This window comes from Notechis scutatus, chromosome Z, assembly GCF_049901735.1.
Source record: "Notechis scutatus isolate UNSWTSFEM ecotype Mainland chromosome Z, rNotScu1.2, whole genome shotgun sequence".
NCBI lineage: Eukaryota > Metazoa > Chordata > Lepidosauria > Squamata > Elapidae > Notechis > Notechis scutatus.
Window position 1 is genome coordinate 47,681,101 of NC_142025.1, and position 16,275 is coordinate 47,697,375.

Here is a 16,275-nt window from a genome sequence, read left to right on the forward strand (position 1 = left end):
TTTTCTTTTGTTAATACACCTTTCATCTTGTTGTCTTTTTTATATTTGTATCCTGTTGTAGCCATTTTGATAAGTTATTTTTTAATGTTAAAACTGAATTTTCAAGAATCTCCCCACCAATACCCATTTCATCATTCTTTCCATATATATTTTCTCATGCCTGTTTAATTGATTATGCATAATCAAGTGGGTTCACATAGACATGTACATTTTCCCTACATTTTCCTAATCTGTCCCTTCAAGTCTTTCAAAATATAGGAGCCATGGTGGCGCAGTGGTTAGAATGCAGCATTGCAAGCTAATTCACTGCTCATGGCCAGGAATTTGATCCTGACTGGCTCAAGGTTGACTCAGCCTTCTATCCTTCCGAGGTTGGTAAAACGAGGACCCAGATTGTTGAGGGACAATGTGCTGACGCTATGAACTTCTTAGAGAGGCTGTAAAGCACTATGGAGTGGCATGTAAGTCTTATTGCTGTTGCTATCCTTCCAAGTTTCCCAGCATGGACCACTCCAGAGATCTAAGTTTTAATGATATGGCTGAAATAGAGTAATTTGAATGTGGTCATTGGTACCTTGAGTTGGAATTCTGGATTGATTTGTCTTAGGATCCAGATTTGTTTTCTGAACTATCCATGTTATTCTTGGGAGTCTTTTCCAATAGTACAGTTGAAAAGTGTCAATATACTTTCTAATCCTGCTTCTTCAAAATCCATATGCTTATTTACAACCTGCTTATTTATAGGCAGTAGTGTGATGCATCTTGGACAGCTGGGCCCACAATTTTATTTTCAGAGCTTTATTATGATCTCATTTTCATACTCATTTTCATAGATTTAGATGCTTCAGCCAAAGTATTCTACAGTCCTTCCTTTCCCCTTCCATAATCTGCAAGCCTATAATGTTAGAATATTATTTTTTCTTGAGGATTAAACATTAGGATGTATTCCTTTAAAAGTTATGTAAAACATTGCCAAGTCTGCATCTGGAATAGACATCAGTGATGTTTTTCCAGAGCTTATCTTGACTCAAGTACATTCTTTTGGACGCATGGGGTTCAAATATGTGGAGTCACAAAATCCCCAGTGAATGTCTGCATCTTTGTTCTTGAGCCAAGGAGAACAAAAACCCAAAGATATCTTTCCCTCTCTTTTCCCCAGTCATGAAAGCTGGAAGTGTGGTTTCTGTGTACTCTGATATTGAAGGGAAATGCAAAAGAGGAGCCAAAGAGTTTTCCGGCAATAAAGTTTTCATTGGAAATGGGATTTCAGAACTGAGCCGCAATGAAATATTTACTTCTAGTGGTCCATTGAAGTAAGTCAGAAGTGTATAACCATGGTTGAAAATCTGCCCCAAATTGCTTATTTTAATAGAAAGCTACAGCTGTTTGTAAGTCATCTCACTATCCAACTAATTTGTATATATACTTTAGCCCAAATTCCTGTTGGGTTTATTTCTCCAATGTTGAGGCTTTTCAACAAAAAAATTGAATCTGAATCTTGCTTAGTCAAATAAATTATTCTCAGATATCATTATCAGAAACGGAGAAATCTCATAGGAACTAATCTTTGAAGATGAATTAAAATGATAATGTTTTCTGATACTTCTGATTTATTGGCTCTATGCTTCAGTAATACAGTAGTTCATAGTTAACCACTGAGGGTATTTTTTGCATAATAGTCTGTTGCAGCCTTGATAGTACTATAGGACATGGCTAGATTTAATAATTATTAGCATTGTTTTACTTTTTATATTATTAAAATATTTATAATTAAAAATAGTGATAGAGTGCAGATGGAGAATTTCTCTACTAGTAAACAAAAAAATATTCAATATAATAAGGCCTGAATAAAAGAGTCAGATCATAGCCACTGTAGTAGCAGTGTCATATAAGTTCATGGTAGCAAAAAATTGAAAGACAGTTCATAAAAGCTTGTGCTTTTTAATAAAATGAGTAGGAAAAAGTTCTACTAAATTCCTTCCAAAGAGACCCTATTATTACCTTTGGTTAAATAGTTAAACATTAATAAACATTTATAAAGATTATTAAACATTATATATATAGTAATTATACAGAAAATATATGTATTGAATTTATTCAGATTTTGTTTATCAAGATTTAGCTCTGGAACAATTTTATTGATTTAAAAAGCTTTGGGACATTGTTTACTTGAATCATTCTATATTTTTCAATTAAATTAATAATTGTATCAGGAATAATATATGCCTCACTGTTGATATAGTCAGATTGCAACAGCTCAGTCTGTCCCTATTTAGTGTTCTAACTATTCTTCCCAGTGTGAAGCATTTATTCATGTTCATTGCAGTTATTTACCAATTAACAGTACATTTTGATTTATATTCCCCCTCTTTTTTTTGCTGTCTTTTAAAAAAATCTTAGAATATTGAAATGTTCAATCAATATTGACTTAAAGCAATTCTGAAGACTTTCTTTGGAATGAGTGGTTAATTTTCTCTCATTTGTTTTCTTGCAGATGTTTCATTACCCAAACTAGGTAACATCATCAGTGCTAATGACTAGCACCAATAATATTATCTAGTTTGGGTAATGAAACATCTGCAAGAAAACAAGCAAGTTCAGAGAACACCAAGAACCCCTCATGTCAACCCTGAGTTACAAATATTCTCTCTCCTTTATTTATTTTCTCTCAGCTATGCTGATAATCTTTAGTCTTGGAATGTGGGACAATTCTGGGTGGTTAGAAATTATAGCATTGATTTAACCTATCTAACACAATTATTTTCATGTTTTATTGTTGACTTGGAAAGGATTTCCACTCCTGTCGTATAACAGGAATGTAAAAAGAGGTAGAAACAGTCTACAGAAAATAAGAATTAGGAATTTCCTTAGAGGACCACAAATAGATATTGATCTGGAATTGATATGGACTTTAAGTTATGATAGTTTCATCATCACCATCTTCATAACCATTATCATTTGCATCCCACTTTTATCTTAGACTGAAAGTAACTTTCCCAATCTTTTTCCTGATTCTTAATGCTATATGGATCCTGTAGGCTTTATTAGGCTCAGTGACTGATTGCAATCAGTTTTACACATTGGATTATTTAACATATAGGAAATAATTTTATGCTTTTAATGGTACAGAAGCAACATTTTTAGAAATCTCACAAGAATTTCCCTAGGGTTCTTGAATAATATGTTGATGAGAGCTTTCAATAAAATTATACAAATCAACCAACTTAACTGTAAAGCCAAATTCCTATGGAAAAACATTATTTCGATATTATTAACAGTGACAGCAATCTGTTTTGAATTAAATCACACCTAACAAACCCGTTTGAGAGAAGAAATTTTATAATAAGTTTAAAATATATGGATTCAAATGGCTTATTCTCTAATTAATGTTCCTGAAAGTAAAAACAGAATGTGTTAAATTAATAGCATGTATTATCTGATATCCCCCAATAAGTAATGTACATTTAAATAATGTCAAACTAGAAATGAGGAGCAGACAATTTATTCATGTTCCGTTGTTATGTTTTTCAGAGGTTTGGGAATAAAAATGACTGAACCAATTTACCGTAGTCCCTCATTTGACAATATGTTATCCAGTTATGTATTTTTACAGGTATGTTATATTACTATTTTCTGAACATTAAGATTTCAATACAGGTAGTCCTCAACTTACAACAGTTCATTTAGTCAGCATTCAAATGGTACTGAAAAAAGCGACTTATGACCATATTTCCCACTTATGACCATTGCAGCATTCTCATGGTCACATGATTTTAATTCGAATGCTTGACAGCTGATTCACATCTATGACGATTGCAGTGTCCTGTGGTCATATGATCCCCTTTTCCAACCTTCTGAAAAGCAGTCAATGAAGAAACCAGATTCACTTAATAACCATGTTACTAATGTAACAATTCTAGTGATTCACTTAACAAATATGGCAAGAAAAGTTGTAAAATAGGGCAAAATTCACTTAACAAATTTCTCATAGCAACATAAATTTTGTGCTTGATTGTAGTCATAAGGACTATTTATACATTCCTGGGATCAAGTATACTGGCTGGATTTGCATATACTACATAGCCATTGCTTAGATACTATAGTGATATGGCTGAAATCATGGTAAGCCAGAAACAAACGGGCCATGTAAACTAATAAAAACCTTAACTTGAAATCCAAATGTACTTATGACCAGACTGTTTAGAATTTCCTTTTTTATTCCAGTTCAAGAGTTCAGGGAAGTATATCAGCTCATCATGTTTTTTTTCCAAGGTTTGCTTGCAGAAAACATCAGGATTGGGAAGACTGCTTCTCCAATCCTTGCTGTAAAAATCAAACTTTATGGAGAAAAGTAGAATTTAATATTTAATACATTGTTGTGTTATTTGTACATTTAAAGTAACAATGAGACATTTCCCAATTTATTGTGTTTCCATTTAAAGTATTGTATTTCACAAGTCATCTTTTAACAACCCCATAATCCCTTGCGGGGTGGAGTCGGGGCAGTTGAATGGAGCTGAGTGTTTACTGGCCCTTCCTGTCGCCAATGCAGAGTTATATTCAGCAGATATATTTTCAACATGCCCAGAGAGAGAACTATCTACCTCTACCTAGGATCGAACTCACAGCCTCCTGATTGTCAGGCGAGAGTTCTACCTCTAGGCCACTGCACCATTCGTTGTATTTCACAAGTTGTCAGATGTTAATTTTTTAAAAATATTAACCATGCAATATAATCAATTTCAAGTTTACTAAGAAGTTCATTTTCAATATCAGTATAATCTACTAAAGTATTGTTGGTGTAGTGTTTGAGTCTATCAATACTTGCATCCATCAGGATTTTGTTTCATATAATGTTACTTGTTTTAAATGCTTTTAATTCAAAATGAACTGAAAGGACTCATCTTGCAAAAAATCAAGCATCATTCTTTTACTATTTCTAACAGTGCCTCTGGGTCTCATCTAGCTTCTATAGGCAGGCTTAGAAAATGAAAAAGGGGATGGGTGCATCCCAAGACTTGGTTTGGAAGTATGGCAAGGGAGGAACAGAGGATAGAGAATGGAAGAGGCTAGAAAATACAATAAGGAACAGCCTTATCAGAAAATTCTGTTATGCCTACTCATATTTGATCCACCTGCCATAAGAAAAGTGCTTGACTTTGGAACTTTCAGCCATATATTATTTGTTTATTAAACTTTTATATCACTGAACAAGCAATTTATACTGAGCAATTTACAAGTTATAATGTGACAGAGAAACACAGTTACAGTTGCCCAACAAAGAGCAATATAATACATTAAAAGCAATATAATAAGGATAGGAGCCAACCATAGGAGTCATACCAAGTATCATCAAAAACTCTGAGGAAGAGAAAATATTGATTTTAAAGAAATAGCTTCTTCTATCAAAAGAGGCTTGGTTTTTATTATTTACAGTTTTCCAGACAACCAAATAACTTCAATTTGGAAGATTGTTTATAGAATTAAAACAAACATTCATGCACAGACAGTTTAGATTCTTAGAAGAAAGGTCAGGCATACATTCAGAAAAAAATATTCCAGTATTTTTGTGATCTCTGGGTTATTAAAATATTTTTATCACTTCCTTTGTTAGAATTTGCCCTCATCAGTTGTGAGTTACGTTTTAAATCCTCAGTCAGGACAAAGAGTCTTGGATATGTGTGCTGCTCCTGGGGGCAAAACTACCCACCTTGCAACTCTAATGCATGATGAGGTGAGTCACCATACTTCCGTCCCTCCCTCCCTCCTTCCTTCCTTCCTTCCTTCCTTCCTTCCTTCCTTCCTTCCTTCCTTCCTTCCTTCCTTCCTTCCTTCCTTCCTTCCTTTCCTTTTATTTATTTCTTTTCTCTCCCTTCCTTCTTTCCCTTTCTCTTTCTGTCTCCCTCCCTTCCTTGCTTGTATTTTATTAGCATAGCGTCTTTCTTTTTTCTTTCTTTTTCTTTCTTTCCTTTCCTTTCCCTCTTTCCCTCCTTCCCTTCCACCTCAGAAACTTGCTTGTATTTTATTAGCATAGCTTATTTCACGCATTGGCTGAAATTCACAGATAATTCAAAATAGCATAGCTTTCATATTTGAAATTTATGTATGTTTTCTAATCGAATAAGCTACATAGACTTGCTAAAGGGACATTGATCTTGTTAAGTTATCACAAATCTACTAATTCAAGCAATAAATTGCTAAATGAAAATAGGTGCTTTTTGAAAATATGCCCATACATATGTGGGGGGTATACATTTAATTAAAATTAAATAGGTTTAAACTCAATTTCTGTTGAATTTGGCTGGTTTGTCCTTTTTTTTTTTTTCATTTTTGGAATGTGTCCCCATGCTACTAACCATATGCTGCCTATAAGCCATAAACAGCCATGAGTTCTAAAAAAAATTCTGGGCTCTTATCTTGGAGAAAGAGTAAGCAGATTTTGACATAATACAAATTTAGCAAAAATTTATTGCAATTAAAAATGTCAGGAAACTAAGAACTTTCAAGTGGGTAGTCCAATGAACTAGGATTTTATAGACTGATGTATGAGTCTTGGAGTATAATCTGAGTTGAGTTGAATTGGTTACTCTTGAAGGCTACCTGGTTGATCCATCTGCTTATTGGGTTGAGATCCTTCTTAGGTCATTAGCAGGAAAATTATTTGTGCTGTGGTGGTAGAGAAAGGGGGTGGTGCGATTGGCCTTGAAGACTCCCTCCTCAAGATTATTCCTGGATCCACGCCATTTGGTAATGACCTGTCTCCAATCTTCCCATGTTAGTTGCAGATTCCCCTGGAACAAAGATTATCTAACCCCATATCAGTCAGATTTCAGTATTTAATATGGAATCAGCCTCAGTTCGACTTGTATATAATCTGGGCAGGTTTGGATAGGGGTGGTGCATTCTTTCTTGTGCTCCTTGATTTCATGGCAAGTCTTTATGCATTCAATCTTAGTATCCTTCTGGATTGGATTCAAAGAATAGTAGTTTGGAGCCTTGTTTTACATGGTTCTCTTCCTACCTTCAGAGCCATTCTGGTTGGTGTTGGCAGAAGGGGAATGAATTGTCCCCCAAACCCTCCTTTTTGGGATAATACAGCGTTCAACACTTTCTTCCCTCTTGTTCCAACAACTACACCATTAGTTTACTGGCCAGTTAGGGTCCAGTATAATCAATGATGAGTATAATCAGTATAATCAATAATGATACCAACTATATCTGTTGACCCCAGGCTGGCCAATTGAGCTGCCAAAGTTCTATGCCAATGCTTAAAGACTGTTTGGCCTGGATATGGAGGGATGGTCAATGAACTTGATTAAAAATTGTCAGGACTGAATGGTTGTGAATATTAGGTCAGCTAGATCTGGGAATTTTCCATTTTTCCTTGGATGGAATCACACTTTCTCATTCAAGGCTGATGTGCAATCTAGGAATCTTTTTGGATTCATAGTTCTTACTCGATGGCAGCTTTGGCTAAGAGGCCCTTTCAACATCTCCATCTAATATACAGTTGCATCCTTTTCTGGATCACACGGGTCTTCAAATATTCACTCAAGCCTATGTCACTTCACAACTTGATTATTGCAATGCATTTTACATGGGACTGTTCTGGAAGATGACTTGGAAGTTTCAAAATGCAGCATCAGTTTGTGCAGTGAGGAATATTGGTATGCCCATGTGATAACTCTACTTATGTTAGCTGTGCTGTTTGGCACTGTGCTTCCAATTAATTCATAGTTCTAATTATAATCCGGATGTTATGCTGTTATGTTCATTGAACCGTTTAGTTTTCCAGTATGGTGAAATTGCCAGCATGCAGAACACAATCCTGAAACACAGAAATAATGTTCTGCTTAAGTGTCTATGTGTGGTGTTGACGTTTTTATCCATTTGCATTCCTAAGTGTGTAGTTTTTAGGGTCCTCGCACAGAGACTATTAACATGGAAAAATTACAGCTTGACCTATGTTACAGTATTTGAATGAAACATATTACTTGGTCTTAGTGAAGTTTGCCATGAGTAAACTGTAACATATTAAATCAAGCATTGCTGCTTAAGAAATGAGGAATGGTGTGATGACTCTGAGATACATGGAGAAAGTCACCACGTTTTTCAGATGCAGGCATTGAAGGTGTATACTGAATTGGGGCTCAAACAGATTATATGTTGTGTAAATCTGGTGCTTTATGCATTGCACTTCAGTTATTTGAAATTATGTGTGTCAACTTCTATACTTTAGCAGTTTTAACAGTGGTTTAAAACTTCAAAACTTTTCAAAACTTTTGATTTTTAATTTTTAGGGGGAAGTAATAGCGCTGGACAAGATAGCAGACAGAGTGAAAAAGATTGAACAAAATGCTGCACTACTAAATTTGAATTGTATTAAAGCTTTTTGTTATGATGGTACTAAAGCACTTACTGATAGCAAAATAGATGGACAAGGTAATGTGACTTTTTGCTATTATTGTTCATGGAATAATACAGGTTGATATCAAGGCTAACTTGAATTTGATTTGGATGACACAGTAAGATGCAGTGAGTAAAATTGTATATGTAATCCTTGCTTAACAAATCTAAGTGGGACTAGACTTTCTGTTCCTAAGTGATGTGGTCATTAAGCAAAGCATTGCATGGCTTCACTGCTTAGCAACAGTAGTTCTGGTTACAATACATTTAGGCATATATATCGCTCTAAAGGACTTTACAGCACTCTCTGGATGGTTTACAACAGGGGTCCCCAACCACCGGTCCGCGGACCGGTACCGTCCGCGGAACAACTCCTACCGGTCCGCGGCTTGCTGGGCGCCGCCATCTTTTTCATGAAAAAGTGCTTCCCGTGAGCTTTTCCGGTAGAAAGCTCACCGGAAGCACGCTTTCATCAAAAAAGATGGCGGTTAGCGCGCTCCGTGAGCTTTTCCGGTAGAAAGCTCACCGGAAGCACTTTTTCATCAAAAAAGATGGCGGCGCCCAGCTGATGCCGGTACCGGGCCGCGGCGCCCAGCTGATGCCGGTACCGGGCCGCAGCGTCAAAAAGGTTGGGGATCACTGGTTTACAATGTAAAGCATTAGTTGCATATTCCCCCCAACAATTTGCTCCTCATTTTACCAATCTCAGAGGAATGGAAGGCTGAATAAACTTTGAGCCCCATCAGGATTGAACTCTAGGCTGTGGGCAGAGTCAGCCACAATACTGCATTAGGGCTCCTGGTAGTATCATGTGTAGTTATTAGACTGAGGACTGTGTGCCATTAGGCAAGGACATCACACTTCTATGCCGATGGCCTTATGAGACCTAGGTTGGGCACACCTCAGCAGTTGGAGGAAGAAGACAAAGGTCAGCTGGAAGGGCAGAAGGCTGCAGAGGTAGGCAGGAGTGCTGGGTAGCCAAAAGGGCAGAGATGGGAAGGCAGGTATAGGCAGGTGGGGGAATTGAAATATATGCTGCAGTAATAAATGCTGATGGGCTGCCAAGCAATCAAATTTTGATCATATGACTGCGGGAGCGCTGCCACCTGTAACTTCGAAGAGCGGTCCTATCTACCATTTGCTTAGCAACATTGTAACTCACTAAATGATCATTAAATGAGGACTACCTGTATGAAAATTTCTGAAGCTTACTAGTTTCATAGGAGCAACTCAGAGCACATAAGATGGGAAAAAATGAGGAAGAAGGATCTACTTTTATTAAAGGTCTATTGTATTTTTCATCATTGTGTAGTGCAGTTTAATGGCTAAAGTAGGAAAATTACTTGTCCAACAGATAGAATGTCTTTTTAATGAACTTAATCTTTCAACATCAGTTGCTTCATAAACATATTTTGCCTTTCTACAAAGATCTAACTTCAAAATGTTAGTACTTAGATTCATTTTTCATCAATACAAGTGAAGTGTTGGTCTATTACACAGGATTTCAATACACATATTAAATCTTGACTTGACATCATGATACAGGTTTAAGGAGACTGGATCAACTTGTATACCAATTAAACAGGACACATTTTCTTGTTACATAGAAATAGAGTGAAAGGCAAAAACAACCATAATTAAAATTTTGTAAGCCACCTGGAGTCATCTATGCAGCTACAGTATATAAATTTGTTCCATAAATAATAGTGATAAATAAGAATTCCATCCAAATACAATGGCTATTTATAACAGTTAATTAAAAAGACTTTAAACCAATGCCAGTAGGGTTCAACTAGTTAAATTAAACTAGATTCTACTGTATTAACTACATTAAATTGATATGATTCATGGAATTTTAATTAACAATTCTCAGAATTTTTCATTAATAATAATTAGTTATGCAAAACATGTGAACTATAGACTTTGAAATATTTCTTCTTTTTTTTTTTTTTTTTTTTTTTTTTTTTTGCAGAAGGACCTCCATTCTTACCTGCGTCATTTGACAGGATACTTCTTGATGCTCCGTGCAGTGGAATGGGACAGAGGCCAAATTTGGCTTATTCGTGGTCTTTAAAAGAAATAACTTCCTATCAGCCTTTACAGCGCAAGCTTTTTAGAGTGGTATGTTTAATAGTAAAAGCTATTAAATAAAATATGAAGAAGATGGTTGGGAGTTGTCAGTTGATTACTGAGTTATTTTAAAAAAATACATTTTATTAAAATTAATACAAGCGATTGTCAAGCTTTTTCTCATATCCTTGTAGGCAGAAATAAGTTTAGTTTCAGGAAAAAAATTTGTTAAAGAATTTTACTTTTCTGTACCTTGGTTGTACAACAATTCCTGAAATTTTTTTTTTGGGGGGGGGGGGAGGAATCAAGATATTTGCTGTATTAGTTAAATTGCAACTTCAACTTTTCATTTATTCAGCTGTCTTCTGCTATCTATTGGAAGACATTGAACCAAAATGAAAGTAGTCTTTCATACAATTCTTTAGAGAAGTTGTCTTCAGGTTCTTCTTTTTCTCCTAAAGGAGAAAGAATTTGGGAATTATTGTATCATCCTCTGAGAATATCTCCTGGTAAATAATATTTACCATTCCATAGCACGGTATTGCTAGAAAAGGTTGGATGCAAATAGAGGCAAGGTTGTGGACGTAGTAAGAGTTCTTCACTTTCTGCAACATTTTTATGCTGGTTCTATTATGATTAGTAGTCATGAATCTTCGAAAACCAATATTAGAATTAATGTGCATTGTGCCACTGACCTGTAGAGAAGCTTTTAAACTACAGGTAATCCTTGACTTACAACCACAATTGAGCCCAAAATTTCCATTGCTAAGTTAAATGGGTTGCATCCAATTGTGTGACTTTTTTGCCATTCTTGTTAAGTAACTCATTGCAGTTGTTAAGTAAATCATGCAGTTGTTAAGCTTCCCTCCCTGAATTTGCTAGTCAGAAGCCAGCTGGGAAGGATGCAAATAGTGATCACATGACCCCCGGAATAGTGCATCTGTCACTAATACATGCCAGTTGCCAAGTGCCCCAATTTTTGATCATGTGATTATTTGGATGCTGCAATGATTGAGAATCATTCATAAGTCACTTTTTTCAGCACGACTATAACTTCAAACAGTTCCTAAGTGAATGGTTGCAAGTTGAGGACTATCTGTAATCTATAAAAAATAGTGTTATTTGTGAAATACTACAAAGTGAAAATCTGATTGTCATCCTAGGCAGTGCAACTGCTAAAGCCAGGCGGCATCCTAGTATATAGTACGTGCACAATTACCCTTTCTGAGAATGAAGAGCAAGTGGCTTGGGCACTAGAAACTTTTCCTTGCCTCCAACTAAAGTCACAAGTAAGAACAAACTTTTTTTTTGTAAAATTTGATCGATGTAACTTTATTTCCCATTTTTATATTACATTGTCACTTGAAAACATCTTGTGGAAGAATTTCCCGAATTACAATAATTTTAGTATCTATAAAGATTGAGCTGAGATCAAGAAGTGTCTATCATGTTATCAAGAATCTATCATTTCTTTTGTTTTTTTCTTGTAGTTAACAATTTTATCCAGCTGCCTAGGAAAAATATATTTTGTAATTTTTAAATTCTTTCCCATATTTTGCTTATATCCATAGAGAGCCAGTTTGGTGCAGTGGTAAAAGCCTCAGGCTAGAAACCAGGAGTTCTACTCTGGTTACCCTGGTAATATCTCAGGGATGTCACACTCAACTTCATTGAGGGTTGTTTGATGTCGGGGGCCGGGGTAGGCGTAGCCAGCTTGACGTCACTCATGCTGGGGGTGCTGTGGTGACCCGAGTGCTCTACCAGCAAAAACGGTCTCCAGAGCTCTGTTTTCGGCTGCGATGCCTCCTGTAACCCTCTGCCAGTGAAAACAGAGCTCCATTTTCATTGGCAAAGGGCTGTAGGAGGCTATCGTGGTTGAAAACAGAGGCTGGGAGGGCCTTGACTTAGACACCCCTTCTTTATCTCAATCCTAGGAAGAGGGCAATGGCAAACCACTTCCGAAAAAATTTGCCAAAAAACCTGAAGGGACCTATCCAGGCAGTCTCCAAGAAATTGAAGTACTTAAGGGAAAAAAATAGAAAACATTTGAGAAGGCATTAATATGTTGCTAAACTATGGTTTATCACAACACATATCAACCAGAACGAGTCTTTTCAGCCTTTTCAACTTCCTGTCCTAAACAGCTAAGAAACGTTCCTCAATTATTATGTGATTTCATTAAAAAACAAACAACCTAGCGTAGCATTTTGTAAAAATTAGAGATTGACTGGGTTTTTAAACAAACTCTGCATGGTTAAGCCAACTTGAACAGAAGTTGGATGGATTTGACTGAATGTTGCATTTATTTTTGAAATTCACATTCTGTAAATCGTACAAATGCTAAAATGAAATACTTTAGGAAAGAAAGTAAACATCAATCTACTTTAGAAATGGAAAGCAGACCTCATAATTTCTCGGGATGGTTACATACCTTAGAGAAAAAAAATTCACAATATTGCAATAGGCTTTTAGTATCAGGAAGAGTTTTGTGCAAAGCATGCCCAATCAATATTATATTTCCTGCTACAAACTACTGTTGAGGTATTGAATCCAGTAAGGCAAGGAAGTGGACTTTGTCCTTAATTTGCTGAGCCTTAAAGGATTGCCTTTGCATTTTTAGTACCCAAATTAAAACTGGGTAATCATTTCTATTAGCATATATATTTTAAGTATTAAAGTTGATTTGCTAGATTAAATGAAATTAGTTCTACCCCCCCTTTAGGTATGAAAACTGACTGAGTGACTTTGGGGGAATCCTTTTAGGACAAGGTTATCCCAACTCACGATTCAGTGTAGTTGTGGGAAAAATAGGAAGTAGGAGCATTAGGTCCATTGGTGATAAATAAAACAGTAAATGCAGAAGTTAAAAAAACCCTAAACCCTGTATCTTCTACCTGCTTGGTGGGGCGTGGATCAGAGCCTGCAAACTGCCCGGTTTTGCCATAATATTCATAAGAATAGATCTGACAGTTATGTTGCATACCGATTTGCCTCCTGCAAAAGAATTGAAAATAGCAGAAGGGCAACTGAATTCTATGAGACATATTCCCTTGTGTGTCTCTGAGAGTGAGGCTAAGTTTTAATACAGTTCTGTTACTTAACATAGGAAATGGCTTCCACCTACAACAAAGGAACTCAATTATTTTAGATGGCAACTTAATATAATCATGTCCCTTTTCATCTATATTTATTTTTTCCTAATAAATATAGCAATTTTATGCTTTATTATTTTATTACTATGTTATTTTTTAGCATACTAATAAAATGATGTATATAGATATAAACTGTACCTACTGAGGACACTTTGGTTGGCATTAAATTAGGGTTTCTTATATTATGGCTGAGGAATAGTTTTCATTTTTCTTTTTATATAATTTTGAATCACTGTTCTTTACAGAGGATTTATAGCAAGACCATTTTCTGCTATAAAAATATTACAATAATGTTATTGCAAAGGTAGAGGACTAACCTTTATAAATATCAGCTTCTATTTTAAGTTAAATAGTGACCAGCCAAATAACCAACTGTTTCTTTTTTCCCCTCCCTATAAGAAGCCCCATGTTGGAGGAGAAGGCATGATGGGAGCTGGACTGTCACCTGAGAAGCTGAAACTGCTACAGAGATTTGATCCATCTGAAATTATTTTGCAGGGAATTGACTGTTATTCTTTGCAAAATGTCAACTACGAAGATTTGATACGTCTAGCAAACAAAGACTGTATAGGATTTTTTATTGCAAAATTTATAAAAGTGCAATGAAAATTACTTTATACATCAATGTAAATAAATATATGCTTTCCTTTCAGTCTTTGGAGTGTTCCAAACTGTGCTTTGTGCTCCAGCTATGTTGCCAAGCCAACAGACTGACGACATAGTTGCCATAGCAGCAGTAAAATCAGCCAGCTGTTTCTCCTGGGAGAAATCCGCAGGTTGGAGAAACAAGTCTACAGAAATGGGCCACTGTAATTTGGAAAGTTTTAAAGTTTCATTTGGTTTTACATTAACAACAGGTCACTAATTATGGAAAATTGTTTGCTCAGTTTATCCATATAGTTTTGTTTACTATCACACACAGTAGTAATCTTACTTTCAAACTATACCATACTGAGTTCAAAATAAAGTTTGAATGGATTTTAATACACTTTATAACACCTTACAGATTGCTTTTGAAAAACAATTTTATGGTATTAAAGAACATTTAATCAAAATTGGTATTAAGTGAGCATTTGACTGCTTTTTATTATCATTAATTTGAGAGCTTTCTAACTCCTTCTCCACAAAATTAAGTGTTTTGCTTGGCCCTATCAGCACAACAGTGCATGTTCCCTTATATCTCAGGAATGCTGACATTCCAATAACAGATGTGTTTGATTCTGGAGCAGAATCAAAGAAGAAATACTGAGCTGAAGAAGCAAGGGAAATCCTCTGACTTGTCTTCTGAATACTCATGTCCTTCTTAAATTTTAGTTTCACTTTAAAGCCACTTATTGGCAATTTTTGCCATGTTGGAGATAAAGCAATTGTACAATTGTGTATGCTTTATGAAAAACTCTCCAACATTTTTGTTTTGGATTTTAATATGTATATGTGTCAACATTACCCACATCAAGATTGATTTTATTTTTCTTACTATGGTCTCCTTACTTATTTTAACAGCACCCTCCCCTCCAACATAAGGAAGGTCCACTAGTTTCATACTGTATCATTTTGATTATACTTTTCAAGTTCTATGGTACTTTTTTGACACAAGAATAGCAGACCTGCATCTTTTATTGATAATTTAAATATAATGTCCTATTGAAATCTTACTATATTATGTTGGGCAAGGGAATAGAGAGTAATTTTGTAATGTATGCAAGTGATTAAAAAATGCGGAATTTGGAGTAAAGTTACAAAAACATCTTAAATCTGCACAAAAATAGGTGTTGGATACTCGTTGAAAAGCGATAGAAAAATAGAACAATTAGAAATATTAATCTGTTTCCATATGGAAGTAAAATGAAAATAAGGGGACAGAATGCTTGGAATAATTTGTTTAGGTTTTAAAATAATGTGGCTTTAGTGACATTCAACTCATAATGTTTGCTGCATTTTCTCCAGGTAGCATAATCTAGTATGTTATCTATAAATAGTGAATAGACAATATTAAAAAAAAACCTAAAGGATAATCTGATTTTTGTTAGTTGATATATCTGATATATTCTATTTGTATGCAAAGGAATTCAGATGAATGATTCCAGTTCTGAAAAAAATTGTCTGGGGAATCACAGGCCTTCAAGCAAGATTAGTACTCCAATGTGATTTGGTAAATAAAAATCCTGTTCAGGAAAGTAGAATTAAAGATTAACAAAGGTAAAAATCTCATAGAATTCATCTTGCTGAAGACATAGAATGCTTCAATGCTGCTGAGGAAAAATGAACTGGGAATGGTAGCATTTAAGCATCTAAAATAAGATTAAGTTACAAAATGAGCATCTAGCAAAGCTCAACTCAAGAATCTTTTGATGAGATATATGGATATGTTATACAAATTAATATGTTATATAAAGTATTTTTGTTGTCTTTGGAACTACATTTATGATTTGCAAAAAGAAAAAAGTATCACAAGTACTACACCAGGAATTTGGAGAGAGAGTGTTGTACAACTCAAATGTTATTATAGAATTCCATTAATTTTGTAATACCTCTTTTTTCAGTCCTGGGCAGAAACCTAAAAACATGGTCAGCTACTTCTTTGATAACAGAAAGAAGCTGTATTGAAAGGAGATCTGAAGCACTTCATCCTAAAAAAATTACTTAA

At 35.2% G+C, this 16,275-nt stretch overlaps 1 protein-coding gene across 8 annotated transcripts in view; it reads left to right on the forward strand.

Moving 5' to 3' along the window:
* Window positions 1-14,683, forward strand: part of NSUN6 (NOP2/Sun RNA methyltransferase 6) — a 36,754-nt gene extending 22,071 nt beyond the window's left edge. For all 8 annotated transcript variants that reach the window (XM_087945466.1, XM_026686392.2, XM_087945463.1 and 5 more), the window contains 7 exons: window positions 1,160-1,313; window positions 3,532-3,613; window positions 5,615-5,734; window positions 8,301-8,442; window positions 10,379-10,527; window positions 11,640-11,765; window positions 14,028-14,683. In XM_087945466.1, coding sequence (XP_087801592.1) covers window positions 1,160-1,313; window positions 3,532-3,613; window positions 5,615-5,734; window positions 8,301-8,442; window positions 10,379-10,527; window positions 11,640-11,765; window positions 14,028-14,234 — 980 coding nt within the window. In that variant the 3' untranslated portion in view covers window positions 14,235-14,683. The remainder of the gene's footprint in view (window positions 1-1,159; window positions 1,314-3,531; window positions 3,614-5,614; window positions 5,735-8,300; window positions 8,443-10,378; window positions 10,528-11,639; window positions 11,766-14,027) is intronic.
* The last annotated feature ends 1,592 nt before the right edge of the window (window positions 14,684-16,275 follow it).